General features: G+C 45.1%; 1 protein-coding gene and 1 non-coding gene across 2 annotated transcripts; one reads left to right on the top strand and one right to left on the bottom strand.

Annotated features, from left to right (window-relative positions):
* The first annotated feature begins 1166 nt into the window (after positions 1-1166).
* On the top strand, positions 1167-18431 carry ETHE1 (ETHE1 persulfide dioxygenase). The gene is made up of 7 exons (XM_061139474.1): positions 1167-1319; positions 1771-1915; positions 2087-2235; positions 16114-16243; positions 17421-17510; positions 17894-18010; positions 18223-18431. The coding sequence occupies exons 1-7, from the start codon at positions 1239-1241 to the stop codon at positions 18273-18275; spliced, it is 765 nt and encodes a 254-aa protein (XP_060995457.1). The 5' UTR covers positions 1167-1238; the 3' UTR covers positions 18276-18431.
* LOC133055389 (U6 spliceosomal RNA) lies at positions 7729-7835 on the bottom strand. Its single transcript, XR_009692664.1, has one exon. It is a non-coding gene; the product is annotated as a U6 spliceosomal RNA (small nuclear RNA).
* Positions 18432-19422: the final 991 nt, after the last annotated feature.

Genomic DNA, 19422 nt, shown 5'->3' with positions numbered 1-19422 from the left:
GATTTTTTAAAAATTTAATTTTTACTTTATATTGGAGTATAGTTGATTTACAATGTTGTGTAAGTTTCAGGTGCACAGAAAAGTGACTCATTCACACGGATACACACATCCATTCTTTTCAGATTCTTCTTTTACATAGGTTATCACAGAATATTGAGTAGAATTCCCTGTGCTATACAGTAAGATCTTGTTTATCTATTTTATATGTAGTAGTATGTGTATGTTAATCCCTAATTTATCCCTCCCCTCAACCTTTCCCCTTTGGTAAGCAAACATTTGTTTTCAAAGTCTGTGACTCTGTTTCTGTTTTGTAAATAAGTTCATTTGTATCGTTTTCTAAGATTCCACATATAAGTGATAGCACATGATATTTCTCTTTCTCTCTGACTTACTTCACATAGTAGGATAATCTCTAGGTCTATTCATGTTGCTGCAAATTGCATCGTTTCATTTTTTATGGTTAAGTAATAGTCCCTTTTATTTATGTACCACATTTTCTTTATCCATTCCCCCAGCAGATGGACATTACTTCCTGTTTGGCTGCTGTAAATGGTGCTGCAGTGTATATTGGAGCCCATGTATCTTTTCAAATTGTGGTTTTCTCTGAATATATGCCCCTGGAGGGGGAATGCTGGATCATATGGTAGTTCATTTTTATTTATTTATTTTTTTGAAGTGAAGAAGTGAAGTGAGGTGAAGTCGTTCAGTCGTGTCCCACTCTTTGTGACCCCATGGACTGCACCCTACCAGGCTCCTCCGTCCACGGGATTTTGCATGCAAGAGTACTGGAGTGGGTTGCCATTTCCTTCTCCAGGGGATCTTCCCAACCCAGGGATCGAATCCAGGTCTCCCGCATTGTAGGCAGATGCTTTTTTTTTTTTTTGAGGACCCTTTATACTGTTCTCCACATACTGGTTGTAACTATTCCAACAGTGGAGGGTTCCCTTTTCTCCCCACCTTCTCTATCATTTATTGTTCACAGACTTTTTGATGATGGCCATTCAGGCCAGTGTGAGGTGACTGTTCTTTGTTTCTCTGGGTCTTACTGTCTCCCTCTTGAGTCTTTCCAAACTCGCCAGCCTCCCTCTGCTCAGCCCCGGCCTCGGTCCGTGCAGTCGCGGCTCCTTTAAGGCGGGCCCCGCCCCGCCCCGCCCCGCCCCTCCGGAGGTCAGCCAGCGGAGCACCCGGCTTCCGCGGGCATTCGTCCTCCGCTCCGTACCCACTCTGCCTCGGGCACGATGGCGGGGTCTGCATTGAGGGTCGCCGGGCGGCGGCTCAGTCAACACACAGGGTCTGGAGCCCCCGTTCTCCTACGGCAGGTTCGCTGTGGCTGGACCCGGGAGCGAGATTACTGGGTCCTGAGCGGGTGCAAGGGCGGAACTCCTGGGTCCTTTAAATCCGGAGAGATACCCTGGCCCCAATCCTGGATCTTTGAGGAGAGGGTGTGGGGCTAGACTCTTGCGTCCTTTAAAGGGCGGGGGCGGCGGGGGGCGGTTCTGGAATCCCCCGGGCTTGGGGCCGGAATCCTGCTTCTATTTCAGAATGGGTGACGGGGGGACCCAGATTTGGGGACGGATGGATGTTGGGATTCATTGGTTTAGACAGAGTAAGGTGCAGGGGTCCCAGACTCCTGACTCCTGGAGTAAAACGGGTCTGGAGTTTCTGGGCCGGGATCTTAGGAAGACAATAGAGTTGAGGCCTGAACTCCTGGGTCCTCAATGAGTGGAAGTCCAATTCTAAGCTCTCAGCTGTACCCACCTCCCTTCCCAGATGTTTGAGCCCAAGAGCTGCACCTATACTTATCTTCTGGGGGACCGAGAGTCCCGAGAGGCGGTTCTGATCGACCCGGTTCTGGAGACAGCGCAACGAGATGCCCAGTTGGTCAAGGAGCTGGGGCTGCGGCTGCTTTATGCGGGTCAGTGTGGAGCTCCTGGGGCCTAAGGGCGCGGGGCCGTAGCTTGGAGCTGGAAGCCGGAGACCCGGACTCCTGGGTCTCAGGGCGGGCGGGGCGGGCTGGAGGGCTGGGGGCCGGGAATCCCGGGTCCTCTCTGTGCCCTCCCGGACCTGGCCCTCCTCTCTCCCCCAGTGAATACCCACTGCCACGCGGACCACATTACCGGCTCCGGGCTCCTCCGGTCCCTACTTCCGGGCTGCCAGTCTGTCATCTCCCGCCTTAGCGGGGCCCGGGCTGACTGGCACATTGAGGATGGAGACTCCATCCAGTTCGGGCGCTTCGTGAGTTGGATGCTGGGTCTAAGAGGGTGGTGGCCTGAACATCTTGGGCTAAAGGGAAGGGGTGGTGGTGGAGACCTGGGCTTCTGAGATCTGGGGTAGGAGGGGCCGCCAGGCCTGAGTTCCTGATCCCTGAGTTTCTGTCTCTGGGAGGAGGGCGCCATAAACCCAGGTGGAAAAGTGGGCCAAGAGTCTCTGGCAGGTGTGTCTGACTGAGCCCCTTAAGTCAACAACACTTAATGAGTTTTCTGTAACCTTGGAGCAACTCCTTTGGCCTTCAGTTCAGTTCAGTCACTCAGTAGTGTCCGACTCTTGGACTGCGACTCCATGGACTGCAGCATGCCAGGCCTGCCTATCCATCGCCAACTCCCGGAGTTTGGCCTTGGAGTCTCATAATATTTGACTGGGAGCTGGAATTCCAAGGTTACCGTTGAGGGAGAGACCCAGCCCTGTCTTCCTAGAATCACAGATGGAAGAAGATGCATCCAGTAGCCCAGAGCAAGGACTAACGAGGGTGAGGCAAGAGAGGTGCCTAGGGTGCAACATTTAAGGAGGCGCTCATTCTCATGGTTGTGCAATGGCAGGACTGGCACCTTCGAGTGGGCGCCTCCTTAAATGTTGCGCCCCTTTAGGAGCCTGCTTGCCTCACCCTAACCCCAGACCGGTATTGCCTCACACAACAATGGTCTGGAGGTTCCTACCTCCTTTCTTTGCTAAGAGCAAAATCAACAGGGTTCCAGCCAGAATTTCAACCCAGGGCAATATGATGGGTGAGGAGGGTGTTAGGGGGAGTTGCCCCCAGGGGGAAGGGGAAACAGCTGGCAGAACAGTTTTCTGATCAGAGTTGCTAAAGACTGAGGAGAGTTTGGCTGGCTTTGTAGACAGAATGTTAGGTGACAGGGTGAGGACTTTGCCTCCAGGTTTTGCTGAACAAGGTCAGTTTATCTGAGTCAGAGGATTTTGTGGAAACGCGGTCTGTGTGTGGGATCAGAAGGTTTATTGTTCCTTTTTAAATTTAATTTTTATTTTATATCGGCGTTTAGTTGATTTACAGTGTTGTGTACACTGTAATCAGTACACCTGATTTTCAGGTGTACGCCAAGTGATTCAGTTACCCATTCTTTTTCAGATTCTTTTCCTGTATCGAGTTATGACAAAATATTGAGTAGGGCTCCCGGTGCTATACAGTAGGTCTTTATTGGTTATCTATTTTCTAGGTAGTAGTGTGTATATGTTAATCCCAGACTCCTAATTTGGGATCAGAGGCTCCACTGGTTATAGCCTCTTTATTTCAAGTCTTTTCCTGGAAGGAAGTAAAAGTATCAGACATTTATGTACACTGTATTTAATAGGCAGGTGCTAACAAGCATTAGAGGGGTTAGAAACAGTTGGAGTTATGTGTCAAGGTGAGTCCTTTGTTATATTGGATGAGTGATTAATTTTCAGTTAATCAGTGTGGAAGGGTTTAGCTATGGAAGATAGTTTTAGTGCTTTTCTTTTTTTGGTTGTGTGGAGCAGCTTGCAGGATCTGAGTTCCCTGATCGGGGATTAAACTGGGGCCACAGCAGTGGGCTTTCTTTGTGGCTCAGCTGGTAAAGAATCCACCTGCAATATGGGAGACCTGGGTTCCATCCCTGGGTTGGGAAGATCCCCTGGAGAAGGGAAAGGCTACCCACTCCAGGATCCTGACCTGGAGAATTCCATGGACTGTATTGTCCCATGGGGTCACAAAGAATCAGACAGGACTGAGTCACTTTCAGTTTCACTTTTCACAACAGTGGAAGCATGGAGTCCAAACCACTGGGCCACCAGGGATCTCACAGTGCTTGGTTTTTTTAAACAGCTTTATTGATAGAGTTCACATACCATCCAGTTCACCCATTTAAGATACGTGTTCAGTGACTTAGTATATTTGGAGTTGCACATCCTTCACCAGAATTCATTTTAGAATATTTTCATCACTCCAGAAAGAAGATTCTGCACCCCTTAACTGTCACCCCAGTATGTTCTTCTTTCACTAATCTGCTTTCAGTCTCTATAGACTTGCTTATTCTGGATATTTCATAGAAATGGTATCATATAACATATGGTCTTTGTGACTGTAACACCATAATTTTTCAAGGTTCATCCATGTTGTAACATGTATCCAATGTTTCATTTCTTTTTGTTACTGAATAATATTCCATTGTATGGATATATCGCATTTTATTTGCTCAGCATTTGATGGAGAGTTTAACTGTTTCCACGTTGAGGGTATTGTGAATGATGCTGCTGTGAATATTCATGTACAAGGTTTGTGTGGGTGTATGCTTTCATCTCTCTTGGGTGTATACATGGAATGGAATTGCTGGATCACATGCTAACTCTGTTTAATAGTTTGAGAAACTGTTATCAGAAACTATTACTCAGGGCTTCCCTGGTGGTCCACTGGCTAAGACTCTGCATTCCCAATGCAGAGGGCACAGTCTCAATCCCTAGTCAGGGACCTACATCCCACATGCTGTAACTAAGAGTTCACATGCCTCAACCAAGATCCAGTGCAGCCAAATAAATAAATTAAAAAAAAAAACAAAAAACTATTACCCGAAGTGTCTACACAATTTTATTTTTTTCAAATTGATCTTTTAAAAAAATGTGTGTGTGTGTTAGTCGCTCAGTCATGCCCAACTCTTTGCAACCCCATGGACAGAGGGCTCCTCTGTCCATGGAATTCTTCAGGCAAGAATAGTGGAGTGGGTTGCCGTTCACTTCTCCAGGGGCTCTTCCCAACCTAGGGACTGAACCTGGGGCTCCTGCATTGCAGGCAGATTCTTTGCCATCTGGGCCACCAGGGAAGCCCTTAAATAAATATTTTAAAAAATATTTGTGGCCCACAGGCTTCTCTCTAGGTGTGGCATGTGTACTGGAGCTCACAGGCTCAGTAGTGGTGGCCCATGAGCGTAGCTCCCCTGAGGCACATGGTAGCTTAGTTCCCCAACCAGGGATCAAGCCCACATGCTCTGCATTGGCAGGCAGATTCTTAACCACTGGACCACCGGGGAAGTCCTGACTGCACCATCTTATGCTCCCATCACCTGTGTGAAGGTTGCAGTTCCTCCACATCCTCGCCAACACTTTTTATTATCTGTCTTTATGATTATTCAGCATTTTTGTTTGGTTTTCATCTGAGTTCTTTATAAACCTTTGGAGATGGACACTTTTCTTCCCCTCTCACTTCCCGCCCCTTCACTTTAAAAATTTTAATTGTAACATGTATATTATAGTAACAAGGGCTCATATTATACATGTGAAGCCTAGTAATTTTTTACCTATGTCTAAACTGGAGTATCCACTGCCCAGATCCAAATCATGCCCACCGACCCAAAAGTCTTCCATGTCCCCCTTCCTGGCCATTGACAGTCACATGAAGGGACCATTCTGATTTATTTAATCATAGACTAGTTCTGTCTGTTCTGGAATTGATAGATAGGGATACATGTGTACTTTTTGTATCTGCTTCCTTCACTCTACATATGGTTCTATATAATTGTAGTTCTTTCCTTTTGTGTTGTATAGCAGTAGCTGGCACACTTTTTCTGCCCAAGACCAGATAGTAAATCTTTTTGGTTTCGCAGGCCACATGATCCCTGTTGTAACTAATTCTCCTGCTGCTGTGAAAGCAGTCATAGACAGTGCAGGCATGAATAAGCACAGCCGGGCTCCACTGAAACCTTATTTATGGCCCCTGAAAATTTGATTTCAATAATTTCCAAGTGTCATGAAATGCCATTCTTATTTTGATTTCTTTTTTTTTTCAACCATGAAAAAGAAAAACCATTCTTAGTTCCCAGGGCTTATAAAAGGAGGTGGCAGTCCAAATGTGGTGCATAGTTTGCCAGCCCCTGCTGTAGAGCATTTTACCATGTGAATTGATGGCAGTTTATACCTATTATCCTTTTGATGGTTGATTTCAGTTTTGGCCTATTATGTATCACACTGCTTTGAAGATTCTTGAACATCACCCTCAATGGTAATGGTGGGCATTACCCTCAATTCCAGGGAGTGGTCTTTCTGGGTCTTAGAACTGGCACATATTTAATTTTAGTAGAAACCACCAGTTTTTTTTAACTGGCTGTAGATTTTATATTCACAGTGGGCCACATTTGGATGGTTTCATTGTAGAATGGACTTTCTGTTTTATTAAGTAATGATTGAGACTTAAACCTTCCAGCAGCTCCCATGAGGGGTGGCAGATTCTGAAAGTTAGTCTTTCCTGTTACATATATTGATGTAGCTTCCCTGATAGCTCAGTTGGTAAAGAATCCACCTGCAATGCAGGAGACCCTGCTCCGATTCCTGGGTTAGGAAGATCTGCTGGAGAAGGGGTAGGCTACCCATTCCAGTATTCTTGGGCTTCCCTGGTGGTTCAGCTGGTAAAGAATCCGCCTGCAATGTGGGAGACCTGGGTTCAATCCTTGAGTTGGGAAGATTCCCTGGAGAAGGGAAAGGCTACCCACTCCAGTATTCTGGCCTGGAGAAGTCCATGGGGTCGCAAAGAGTCAGACATGACTAAGCGACTTTCACATATTGATGCAGAGAGGGTGCTGCTCAAGATACTAATCCCCAGGTCCCACTTAAGAGATTCTGATTTAATTGTTTGAGGCAGACACCAGAAATGAGTATATTTTAAAACCTCACAGGTGATTCTCATTTGGCCCACCTGAGGATTTCAGTGGTTCTTCCTATTTGGAATGAAATATTGTAGAATAAGTCTGTGTGCTGTGCTAAAGTCACTCAGTCATGTCCGACTCTTTGCGATCTCATGGACTGTAGCCCACCAGGCTCCTCTGTCCATGGGATTCTCCAGGTAAGAATACTTCAGTGGGTTACCATGCCCTCCTCCGGGGGAGCTTCCCAACCCAGGGATCAAACCCAGGTCTCCCACATTGCAAGCAGATTCTTTACTGTCTGAGCCATCCGGGAAGCCCAAGAATACTGGAGTGGGTATTCTCCAGGGTATCTTCCCAACCCAGGAATCGAACTGGGGTCTCCTGCATTACAGGTGGATTCTTTACCAGATGAGCTACCAGGAAGCCCCAGAACAAGTCTAACCCCCCCCCACCAACATTTTTATGAAAAACTTGGAGCATACATAAAGGTTGGAAAAACATTGACAGCCTACACCTCTATCTATCCATCACTTCATCTTATTTTTTAAAATTGAAGTACAGTTGGTTTACAGTGTCTTGTTAGTTTCATGTGTACAACACAGCGTCCATCTTATTTTTTGATGCATTTTTAAGTACCTGGTCCCCTAAGCAGAACAAATAAATCTAATTTTTTTCGCAAAAGAAAGGAAGAAAGTTTATCTGATGAAACTTCAGAGTATTTAGCTACAATGGAAAATGACACTTTAGATCTTTAAGTTTAGCGGGTATAGAAACAGCAGTTGGTTATACCATGACCAAGTGCTTTTTATTTATTTATTTATTTTTTCCAAGTTCACAGTCCCAGCTTAAAAATATGGAACGCTTCACGAATTTGCGTGTCATCCTTGCGCAGGGGCCATGCTAATCTTCTCTGTATCGTTCCAATTCTAGTATATGTGCTGCCGAAGCGAGCACACCAAGTGCTTTTTAAATAACGGAGCAGAGAAATGAACTTGGGAACCAAATGAGAAAAGGCTAGCGCTTACTTGCCACCAGGGGGCAGTGCGGGGTCATGGGAACTGCTGGCGAAGGAGCCTCATGCTTGCCTGCATCTCTTGTGTTGAGTTTCGCTGACGGGAGCAGGTTTTGTAAGGCACCACATCTGGAGGAAGGGCTTCCCAGGTGTAATCCTGCCTGACTTCAGAGGCTAGGTCATAATAGGCAGTTGGTGGCGCAATGGTAAAGAACCTGCCTGCCAGTGCAGGAGGCATAAGAGATGTGGGTTCGATCCCTTGGTGGAGAAGAACCCCTGGAGAAGGGCATGGCAACCCACTCCAGTTTTCTTGCCTGGAGAATCCCATGGATAGAGGAGCCTGGCAGCTGCAGTTCATAGGGTCGCAAGGAGTCAGACATGACGGAAGCCGACTTAGCATGCACATGTCTGCAGGAAATAGGCGAAAGGGCAGCTGTGGAGCTGTATTACGCCCTTGATGCATCATGAACGGGAAGGATAAATTTTTGAAAAGAATGTGGGGTTAGGCAGGTCCCACAGAATCCCTGCAGAGGATTACTCAGGTTTCAGGAACAGGTAAGGCTGGGCTAGGTCACCATGCTAGCTGCCCCCACCCACAACTTTTTAGTTTTAGTATTTTCAAAACTGTAGTAAATCAAAAGAATAGTACAGTTAATAGTCTCATACCTTTTCCCTGATGTTTACTGGTTGCTTACATTTTTACTAAGTTTGTTTTATTTCTCTCTCTTGTGTATATATTAATACACAGTGGCTACCCACTCCAGTATTCTTGCCTGGGAAATTCCATGGACAGAGGAGACCTGTGGCTACAGTCCTTGGGTTTATGGAGGGCCCTAAAAAGCTCTTGTTTACCTGGATTCTGTCTGTTAATATTTACTGTATTGGTTATGTGTCAATCATACCTCAGTTTTAAAAAGAAAACATAAGTATTCCGATGTGCAAAAAACATTTAGTTTATCAGAAGTTGAAACTGAGACTTTTTTAAAAAACACAAGAATACACAATCACCCAGCTGTCAGAGTGATGACATCATCACAAGTCACGTAGCTTCTGGAAAACTCCACTGAACTCTCATGGGAGTGAAAAAGGACAGAAGACCTCTTCACACCATTGTGAAAATAGTTTAATAGTTTTGATCTTGCAAACCTTGAGGATTCTCTCTATGACACCACCTTGAGAACCATTCTTTCAAAAAAATCTGTCATGTCTAACAACATAGACAATGTTTCTTAAATAGTTCTGAAATCTAGCCCATGTTCAAATTTCCCCAGTTTCTCAGGAATCATTTTTATAGCTATTCTTTCATTAAATAGGACCTAATCAAAGTTCATACATGGCATTTGGCTGGTATGTGTATTTAGTCTCTTTTAGTCTAGAACTCAATGTACATGAGTTTGAGCAAACTCTACGAGATAGTGAAGGACAGGGAAGCCTGGTGTGCTGCAGTCCATGGGGTCTCAGAGAGTCGGACACGACTAAGCAACTGAACAAGTCTAGAACAGTTTAATAGCCTTTCTGCCCCATGACATTGACTTTTTAAAAAAATCAATTAATTAGTTTTCGCTGCAATGGGTCTTCCTTGATGGGCGTGGACTTTCTCTAGTTGCAGTGAGCAGGGGCTACTGTCTAGTTGTGAAACTTGGGCTCTAGACTGTGGGCTCAGTAATTGTGGTTCACAGGCTTAATTGGCCCTCGGTATGTGGAATCTCCCCAGAGCAGGGATCGAACCTGCATTCCCTGCATTGACAGGTGAATTCTTAACCACTGGACCACCAGGGAAGCCCTGACATTGACTTTTGAAGCTCCCAGCCTGTTGTCTTGCAGAATGTCCCACTTTCTGGGTGTGTCTGGCTGTTTCTTCCTGGTGTCATTTAACTTGTTCTTCAACAACTTCCCTTTGCTATTAACTGAAGTAAAATGCAGATTATTTCTGTATTGGATGACGTGAAGTGAAGTGAAAGTCGCTCAGTCGTGTTGGACTCTTTGTGACCCCATGGACTCTACAACCCATGGAATTCTCCAGGCCAGAACGCTGGAGTGGGTAGCCTTTCCCTTCTCCAGGGGGTCTTCCCAACCCAGGGATCGAACCCAGGTTTCCCACATTGCAGGCGGATTCTTTACCAGCTGAGTCACCAGGGAAGTCCTATTGGATGATAATAATAATGAATAACTTAATAATAGTTAATAAAGATTGAGTGTTTGTTTCTCACTTAGCATTGTGCTAAGCTCTGGAAGTACATTTTCTCAGCGTGTAGCTCACAAGACTTTGAGAATCGTATATTACTTCCTGGAAGCAGAGAGATGGGGCCCATGGCCATTGTTGAGGTGTGTGCTCTGTTTATGGAAATACCTACTACATAATCAAGTTGAGTATTCATGCTTCAGGCAGACAGTCTGTCTGCTGTCAAGCCTTCTTCTTTTTTAGAAAGTTGATTTATTTTTGGCTGTGCTGGGTCTTCGTCACTGCATGGGCCGCCCTCTAGTTTCAGTGCTCTGGCTTCCCATCGCAGTGGCTTCTCTTGTTTGCAGAGCACAGGCTCTAGACGCGAGGGTGTCAGTAGTCGCTGCACATGGATGGGCTCCATAGTCTCGACTCCCAGGCTCTGAGCGACTCACAGGCTCAGTAGTTGTGGCACATGGGCTCCATGGCATGTGGGATCTTCCTGGATGAGGAATCAAACTCATGTCTCCTGTGCTAGCAGGAGGATTCTTCACCACTGAGCCACCAGGGAAGCCCTTCTCTGAGTCTTTTTTTAAAATTAGAAGCTACAAATATACATTTTTGAGAAATCTTCCAAACGATAAGGGTCAACAGCAAATTCAGACTTTTAATAACTACTGAGCAGTCCAGGCAAAGCATTACTATGGCTGAACCTGGTTCTTGACCCTCCACTGTGTCTTTTCTGACAGATAAATCTCATTAAACCTTCGGGGATTCCCTGATAGCTCAGGGGTAAAGAAGCCGCCTGCAACGCAGGAGAAGCAAGTTAGATCCCTGGGTCGGGAAGATCCCCTTGGAGAAGGAAATGGCCACCCATTTCAGTATTCTTGCCTGGGAAATCCCATGGACAGAGGAGCCTGGTGGGCTACAGTCCATGGGGGTAACAAAGAGATGGACACGACTTTGTGACTAAACAACAATATCCATGTAGTGAGGTCAGAAGTATTTTCCCACTTTACAGAGAAGGGAGTGCAGAGAGGAAAAGTGACTTGCCCAAAAGTTATACTGAGAAAGTTGGCTGAGCCAGGATTTGAACCCAGGAGGCTTGGTGGTTCCACTAGATCAGTATTTTAGAATTTTAAAACATTATTATTATTATTTATAAAATAGAAATTATTGTATGTCAGGCATTTTTAGTTTTTGATTGTGCCACTTGGCTTGTAGGATCTTAGTTCCCTGACCAGGGATCAAACCCCGGCCCTCGGCAGTGAGGGTGTGGAGTCCTAACCACGGGACTGTCGGGGAATTTCCTGAGCATTTTAAAAAATGCTTTACGTACATGAAATAATTTAATCTGTATAATAGCCCTATGAAGTGGGGACAATTATTACCCCTATTTTATAAATGAGCAGAGAAGCCCAGAGAGGTGAAATAGCTTGCCCAAGGTCACACAGCTAGTAGTAGCAGAGCCAAATTTAGAGCCCATGTCATCTGGCTCCAGGGACTGCTCTTAACCACTAATCCATGCGCTTTCACTGAGAGAAATATTTTTCACCTGGGGTCAGCACTGAAACCTCAGCTTCATGAAATACCACTTACCTTCCCGTGTACCAGGCACTCCGAGATTCCCCCCTTTATCCTACCCCTCTCCACTTCACTCTTTACGTCTGCCCTGCTTTTTTGTTTTTGCTCATGGTTCTGTCTGTGAGATTCATTCATATCGTCATGTGTAGTTTCCTCATTCTCATCCCGTGCCTCAGTTTCCTCATCTGTAGAGTGGGGACAGGAATGATACTTACCTCGTAAGGATGTGTGAGGTCTGAGAGAATTCAGTCACGTCAAGTCCTTAGAAGAGAGCCTTAGAAGGAAAAGGAGTCAGTCAGGCTGGTAAAGAGTAGGTAGACCAGACTGATAGGAGAAGAGGGAATGGCAGGGGCAAAAGAGTGTGGAGAAGCCTGGTGTTTTCTGGAAATGACTCTGGGATTCAAAGCAGCTGGGGAAAGGAGGATGTCATAGGACATGGGGCTGGAAACGTGAGCAGGCACCAGAGCAGGGGCTGAAGAGCTGGAACTCTGTCCTGGGGCCACTGGGAGCCTGGGAAGGCTTTTTTAATTGTTGGATTGAAAAACAATTATTTATTTTTAATTGGAGGATAGTTGCTTTAAAATATGGTATTTGTTTCTGCCATATATCAACATGAATCAGCCATAGGAATATATGTGTCCCCTCCCTCTTGAACCCCCCCCTCTCCCAGGAAGGGTTTTGAGCAGAGAGGGACAAAATTGGATCTGGGTGGTAGAAAAGCTCCCTCTGGTCATGTAGGAGGTAGATTGGAGGCTGGTAGGCCAGGGAGGAGGCTGGTGGTTGGCCCAAGCAGGCGAGGCCTGGGATGGACAGGATTATGGGGGTTGATAGAGATGGTAAGTTCTAGATATTCCAGAGAAGGAAAAGATAAATAGGGAGGCTGACCGTTAGCAAAGCCACCTGTGACACAGACTTGGTCATTAAGGGCCTAGGAGATTTTGATCCTTGTGGCAAGCAAGATTGTGTTCAATTTATATTAAAATTTTGTTTAATTTATACACATCACATAATTAATATGCCATATACTGTTGACTCTTGAACAACTCAGGGAGTTAGGGGCATTGACCCTCCCCACATTCAAAAATCAGGGTATATCTTAATACAGTCGGTCCTTCTATCTGTGTTTTCTCCACATGCATGGATTCACTAAGCCAGATTGGGTAGTACTGTAGTATTTACTACTGAAAAAAAAATCCTCCTATATATGGACTTGCACAGTTCAAATGTGAGTTATTCAAGGGTCAACCGTCTATGCTCTAACTGTTGTTTAGTCACGCCGATTCTTTTGCACCCCTGTGGACCCAGCCAGGCTCCTCTGTCCATGGGGTTTCCCAGGCAAGAATACTGGAATGGATTGCCATTTCCTTCTCCAGGGAATCTTCCCAACCCAGGGACTGAGCCCAGGTCTCCTGCATTGCAGGCAGATTCTTTACGGCTGAGCCACCAGTATATAGGGAAGCCCCTATATACTCTAATTACTGGTTGTTTACAACTCACGCCCTTCTGATTGGCCAATACCCATGTTATTTGTTGTTGTTGTTCAGTTGCCAAGTCATGTCCCACTCTTTGTGGCCCCAAGGATTGCAGCACGCCAGGCTTCCCTGTCCCTCACCATCTCCCAGAGTTTACCCAAGTCCATGTCCATTGAATTGGTTATACCATCCAGCTATCTCATTCTCTGTCACCCTCATCTCCTTCAGTCTTCAATCTTTCCCAGCATCAGGGTCTTTTCTAATGAGTCAGCTGTTTGCATCAGGTGGACAAAGTATTGAAGCTTCAGCTTCAGCATCAGACCTTCCGAAGAGTATTCAGGGTTGATTTCCTTTAAGATTGACTGGTTGGATCTCCTTGCAGTCCAAGGGACGCTCAAGAGCCTCCTCCGACATCACAGTTCTGAAGCATCAATTCCTCCGTGCTCTTCCTTCTTTATCGCTCAGCTCTCACATCTGTACATGACTAATGGAAACACCATAGCCTTGACCATATGGACCTTTTTCAGCAAAGCAATGTCTTTGCTTTTTAACACACTGTCTAGGTTTGTCATAGCTTTGTTAGAACCAAAGTTAAATATTTTAAACATTTCTCCTGAATATCCATCCCCTTTTTTAGTTCAAAAGATTTCCATGCTTTTTGTTTAAAAAATTCAGAGTATGGAAACATACAAAATAAAAAGTGAAAGATTATCCCTCCACTAACAAAAGGCAATATTAATTTGAGGGGCCAGGGGATGTGATTTTTCCCACAAGATTTTGCAAGATTTGTAATTTCCCTTTGCACTTGTTTTGCATTGCCCATATACCCTAGTGCAGATGAGCTAAGAAGGTGTTTGGCAGCTAGAAAATGAAAAAACCATACAGTGGCTTGAACAGTTTCACTTTTTCCTATAACAGGAAATTTGGAAGAAGGTAGTTATTCTCTGATTTGGCAGCACCATCATTTGTGGGATTGATTAGCTTGGCTTTTTTCCTTTGTGGTTGCAAGATAGCTGCTGCAACTCCAGCCATCACATCTTGTGTTCAGAGCCAGATGAAGTGGAATGGGCAAGTGCCGGTCCCTTTTTATCAGGAAGGGAAAAGCTTTCCCAGAATTGCTCAGGATACTTGCTGAGATCTTATTGGCCAGAGAACTGTGCCAGAGGCCACCCAAGCTGTCAGGGAGACTGGGAAGGTGCTTCTGCTGGGCACACTGATGCCCCAAACCAAACTGGAGATCTGTGAGTGGGGAAGGTTAAAACAGATATCAGGTGTGGATATAGAGTCTGCACATAGTGTCCTTTGATAATTAGCCGATGAGTGTCCTGGACAAGGATGCTCACTGGTGGCAGGAGCCTCTATTAAGAAAGGAGGAGTGACATGTGAGTGGAAACTAATCTTATAAGTGATTGTTAGATCATTGGGGTAATGATTTTTTTTTCTGACAGTTGCTTCATTGAACTGAGTGTGGGAATTTAGATAATCAGGGTTCCCTGGCTGATGTTTTTGTGCTCATGTGTCGGTTGTTCTTAACAGTAGAGCCTTAGTAGTGGCCTTGAGAGGTCAGAAAATATGTGCTTTTGAGATGTTGCTAGACGCTGCTTAGCTGCCTTCTAAAATGGCTATTCCGAGTTGTCCTCACATCCCAGAGGATAAAAGGGTTTGTCTCAAACACCCTGAGCAACTCTGACACTTGCCAATCTGATAAATGAAAAATAAAGGTTTTACAATTTAGATTTCTCTCTCCCTGTCCTTTTTTAAAGGGAGATCAAACATCTTTTCAGATGTTTTTTGACTGTTTATTTCCTCTTCCCTGAACTGCCTGTTCTTCTCTTTAGCCATTTTTCTTTGGGGGTTCTTATTGACGTTTAGGAGCTGTTCAGATCTTCTGGTTTTATAACACTTTCTTATACATGCTGCTAATATTGTCTTTGAGTTTTTTTGTTTTGTCACTCTGATTTTGTCCTTTGCTATAATGAAGTTAAACTATGTGGTCCCTGTTTTTCCTTGCGGCCTCAGGATTTCCTACTGTGCTTAGAAAAACCTTTTCTACCTCAAGATTTTATATATATACATATATAATATATATATAAAATGCATAATGTCATATAAACATTAATATAATATGTATCTATAACTATAGATCTATTCTTTTATATTTCCTTCTAGAATTTTTGTTTTTTTTAGTGTTTATTTAGTTTATCCTGAATTTTGTGTTTTATTTTTGATTACAAAATGACATGTTCACTGTAAAACAGAAAGATAGGAAGAGTCTAAAGAAAAAAATATTTTGAGTTAATTAATAAATTTTTAAAAATAGACATTGTATAAGTTGCTTTGTAACCTGTTTTTTTGCACTTACTGGCTAGTGAACATCTTTTCATGCCATTAAATATTTGTGTATAGCATCATTAAATTTTATTTCAGTGACATAATTTTAAATGACTGTTTAGTATTTCATATTTATTAGTGTGCTTATCTTTTTCTTACTGATATGCAAGATCCGTTTGCACATAAAGTATCCTGACTACTCTCTGGTTTGTATGTGCTACAAAAATATTTTGCCAGCATGTTGATTTCCTTTAAATTTTGTTTATGGTGTTGTTGCCATTCTGAAACCTCAAATTTATTAAAATTCAAACCACTGATCTTTCCCTTAATGATTTATGCTTTTTAAGATGAATATTCTCTAACCAGAGATCATATATTGGGTTGGCTAAAAACTTCATGAATGAACTTCTTGGCCAACCTACTATTTCTTTGTATGTTTTTTGTTGTCCTAGTTTTATAATTTTATTTCCTTGTTTTAAGTTTGTAATTCATTGCGGGTTTACTCTGGAGTGACGTTTGAGTCTAGGACCTAACTTACATTTTTTTTTTTTAATCAGAAAAGGTTATCTAAATGTGACCCTGGGATGAGATGGGAGCATCTGAGGCCAGTTTTACCATGAGAGTAAAACCATAGGCTTATTGGTAACTCTTTGTACTTTCCTTCTCTGCCAGGCCTTGGAGACCCGGGCCAGCCCTGGCCACACCCCTGGCTGTGTCACCTTTGTCTTGAATGACCACAGTATGGCCTTCACTGGAGACGCCCTGCTTATCCGAGGGTGTGGGCGGACAGACTTCCAGCAAGGTCACAGGCCCTTTTCCCTGACCCAAGATTTTAGTATGGTTTTATGAACGCCGGGATTTTAAGTGTCCATTGTAAGAATGAATGAACGAATGTTAGACTTTCAGGGAATCAGGATTAGACTCAAGGAGTTTAGCTGCTAGGAGGTGGTTAGATTCAGTGGTTTAATTGCTAGGGGGTGATGTTACATTGGGCTTCCCTGGTAGCTCAGCAGTAAAGAATCTTCCTGTCAATTCAGGAGACTCAAGAGGTGCAGGTTTGATCCCTGGGTCGGGAAGATCCCCTGGAGGAGGAAACTGCAATACACTCCAATATTCTTGCCTGAAAAATCCCACAGGCGGAGGAACTTGACAGGTTACAGTCCATGGGGTTGCAAAGAGTTGGACACCATTGAGTGTCGCATGCATGATGTTACACTTGGGGTTTAGCTGCTGGGGGCAATTACATTAAGGAGTCTCCCTGTGGGAAGGGTGTTTAGTTTTATAGTGTCAGGATTCAGCTGCCCTTTGAGTATGTGTGTGAATGGGATGGACACTAGATTGGGAGGATTCAGCCACCTTGCAGGGAGAGGCTGGAAGAGAGAAAAGAGACAGCATTAGCGAGCTGGCTGTGGGTAGCCACGTCCCCAGGCTGCTTCTTGCTTCCTCTTTCCTTATCTTTCCATCTCTGTCTCTGTCTCTTTCTCTTTGAAGCTCCTAATCTTCCATTCATTCATCCCCAACACAGTCATGAGATCAAAGGCTGAAAGAAAAGATGGCAGAACATTATGAGAGGTTTGCCCTTGTCCCATCTTAAGACTCAGAGCTTCTTGTCAAAAGCATGGCTCTATTCTCCTCCTTGACCTCATGTCTTCAATTTCTTACCTTCTAGTCCACTTTCCTTGCCCAGAATCCTTTCTTAGCATCCTCAGAGTGAGGGGACTTGGTGCTTCAGGGTCCTATCCCAACCTTCCTTACCATCATGCTGAATTCTTGCCATTCCCCAAGTCTTTGCATGTGCTGTTCCACTTGCCTAGAATTCCCTTCCCTCTCCTTCTCTACCCAAACGGCTACTGGCAGAAAATGAGGGAGAAGGTTTAGCTACAGTGATTTTTATCCTCCTGCCTTTTTCCTGAAGGGAAGGGGTTTGGAAGCTTCTCTCCATCTGTTGCTCCACTGACCTCTGACTTTTCCTTCTCCAGGCTGCGCTAAGACCTTGTACCACTCAGTTCATGAAAAGATCTTCACTCTTCCAGGAAACTGTCTGATCTACCCTGCTCATGATTACCACGGTGAGGGCTTCCTGGAGGAGGTGTGGGATTTACATATCTTAGCATTTGAGAGGGAGCACTGAAATGCTGTAATCCTCTTGTGGCTTGCAGACTACAATTCCCAGGAATTTCTCTGGCCAAAAAGATCAAGTGCTGAGGTGTACTGAGGGTAGACGTGGAAAATATAACGCTTAGAATTCCGAAGGCCTAGGCTTTCCTGGGACTTCCTTATAGAACTTAAGGAACTGGGAAACTACATTTCCCATAGTGCCCATTGGTTAGGGGGAAAGCAATCTGTTAGTCCTGGGCCAGAAAGGTACCCTGAGGCCTCCTGGGAAATGTAGTTCTGGGAGGCCAGAGGCACTGGACAGTTTGACATTCCTCCCCACTCCCTTGGCCATTAGGGCTCACAGTGTCCACTGTGGAGGAGGAGCGGACTCTGAACCCTCGGCTCACCCTCAGCTGTGAGGAGTTTGTCAAGGTCATGAACAAACTGAACCTGCCTAAACCTCAGCAGATAGGTGAGTGGCTGGGGACCTGGACTCCTGGACCTGAGGGAGGAGGGAGCTGGGGGTCTGGACACCTGGGTCTGAGGGAGGAGGTGCTGAGGGTCTGGACTCTTAGTTTCTCAAAGAAGAAGAGCTATTAGGATGCCTGGGTCCCCAGTGGGGCAGAGGGGAAGCGGATGGTCTGCTCGGGCCCCTATGTTTCACTCTTGGCTTCTTCGTTTCAGACTTTGCTGTTCCAGCTAACATGCGCTGTGGGATCCAGACGCCCCCTTCCTGACCTACCCTGACTCTCAGGGGCTCACAGCTCACATCCATTAAAAATGACTAGGTGGGGTGAGGGGAGCCTTGCCATCACTGGGGCCTCTCTCCTCTTCCCCTCCCTTACTAGCCCCCTCAAGCTTCTTAAATAAAAATCTTTTTTTTCTCCTCTGAATCTGACTTCTGTTTTCTGGGGGAACCAGTGGGTTTCTGGGCTGAGGTATCTGTAGTTAGTTCTGGTCCCTGGAGAGGTCAGGGAGCAAGACAGGATAAAAGTCCCGGGAGCCTGGAAGGAGGAGATTTTTGTAACTTGTAAGAGAGAAGCAAACAGATATGTGGGGTAGGGTTTCTCAGCTCCATGGATTCGAACAGTTTTCAGTTTAAACCACTTGCCCCGTGAGACCCAGATTAAAGTACTTCAATTCTCCCAGCCTCAGTTTCCTGTCTGTAAAATGGGAATAATAGAAATAATAATAGGGTGTTGTGATGATCCAATGAGTTCATATACATGAAGTGCTTGGCACACTGCCTACACAGCAGATTTCCTATCAGTGTTAACTATTATTGTTACTATCTTTCGGAATGATCTCTCAGGGACTTCCTGGCCTGAGTGACAGTAAGCCTAATGGTCAAGACTATGGATTTTTCCAGAGAACTGATACGGTGCTCACATTAACAACATGTGTAGACTCTGGGTACACTTGCCCCCCTCAGCCTCAGTTTCCTGACTATAAAATGCAGATAGTAATTTCTCTGTAAGCTGCTGTAAAGATGAAATAAATTGATGTGTATAAAATGTTTATACTTTATATAGGCAGCTCCTGACATCCAAAAATCCTTTCTCACATAGCAGTTATTTTCCTGTTTTTGCCCAGAGAGGAAAGGGTCTGGCTGAGACCTTTAACCTCTGCCCTCCACCCAAAGCAAGGTGGGGGGGCCACACTTCCCGCTGTCTCTGGGCGGGCCTCTGACTCAGCTCAGGGCACCCCCTCCTCTTGTCCAGCTCCCCAAACCGGTTGGGGCCCTTCTAAAGTGCTCATTAGAGGGGAGAGGCCCCTACCTCCATTCCCCTCTTCCTCTCAGGATTCTCAGGGTCTGGGCATTAGGGAGGCGCTTTTACACAGGTGACCAAGGCGCCTGGCCCCCCGGGGGCAGGACTGGGGGCG

Source organism: Dama dama, chromosome 4, assembly GCF_033118175.1.
Source record: "Dama dama isolate Ldn47 chromosome 4, ASM3311817v1, whole genome shotgun sequence".
Taxonomy (NCBI): Eukaryota; Metazoa; Chordata; class Mammalia; order Artiodactyla; family Cervidae; genus Dama; species Dama dama.
Note: the sequence above shows the minus strand (reverse complement) of the source record. Positions and strands in the feature narration are given on the sequence as shown.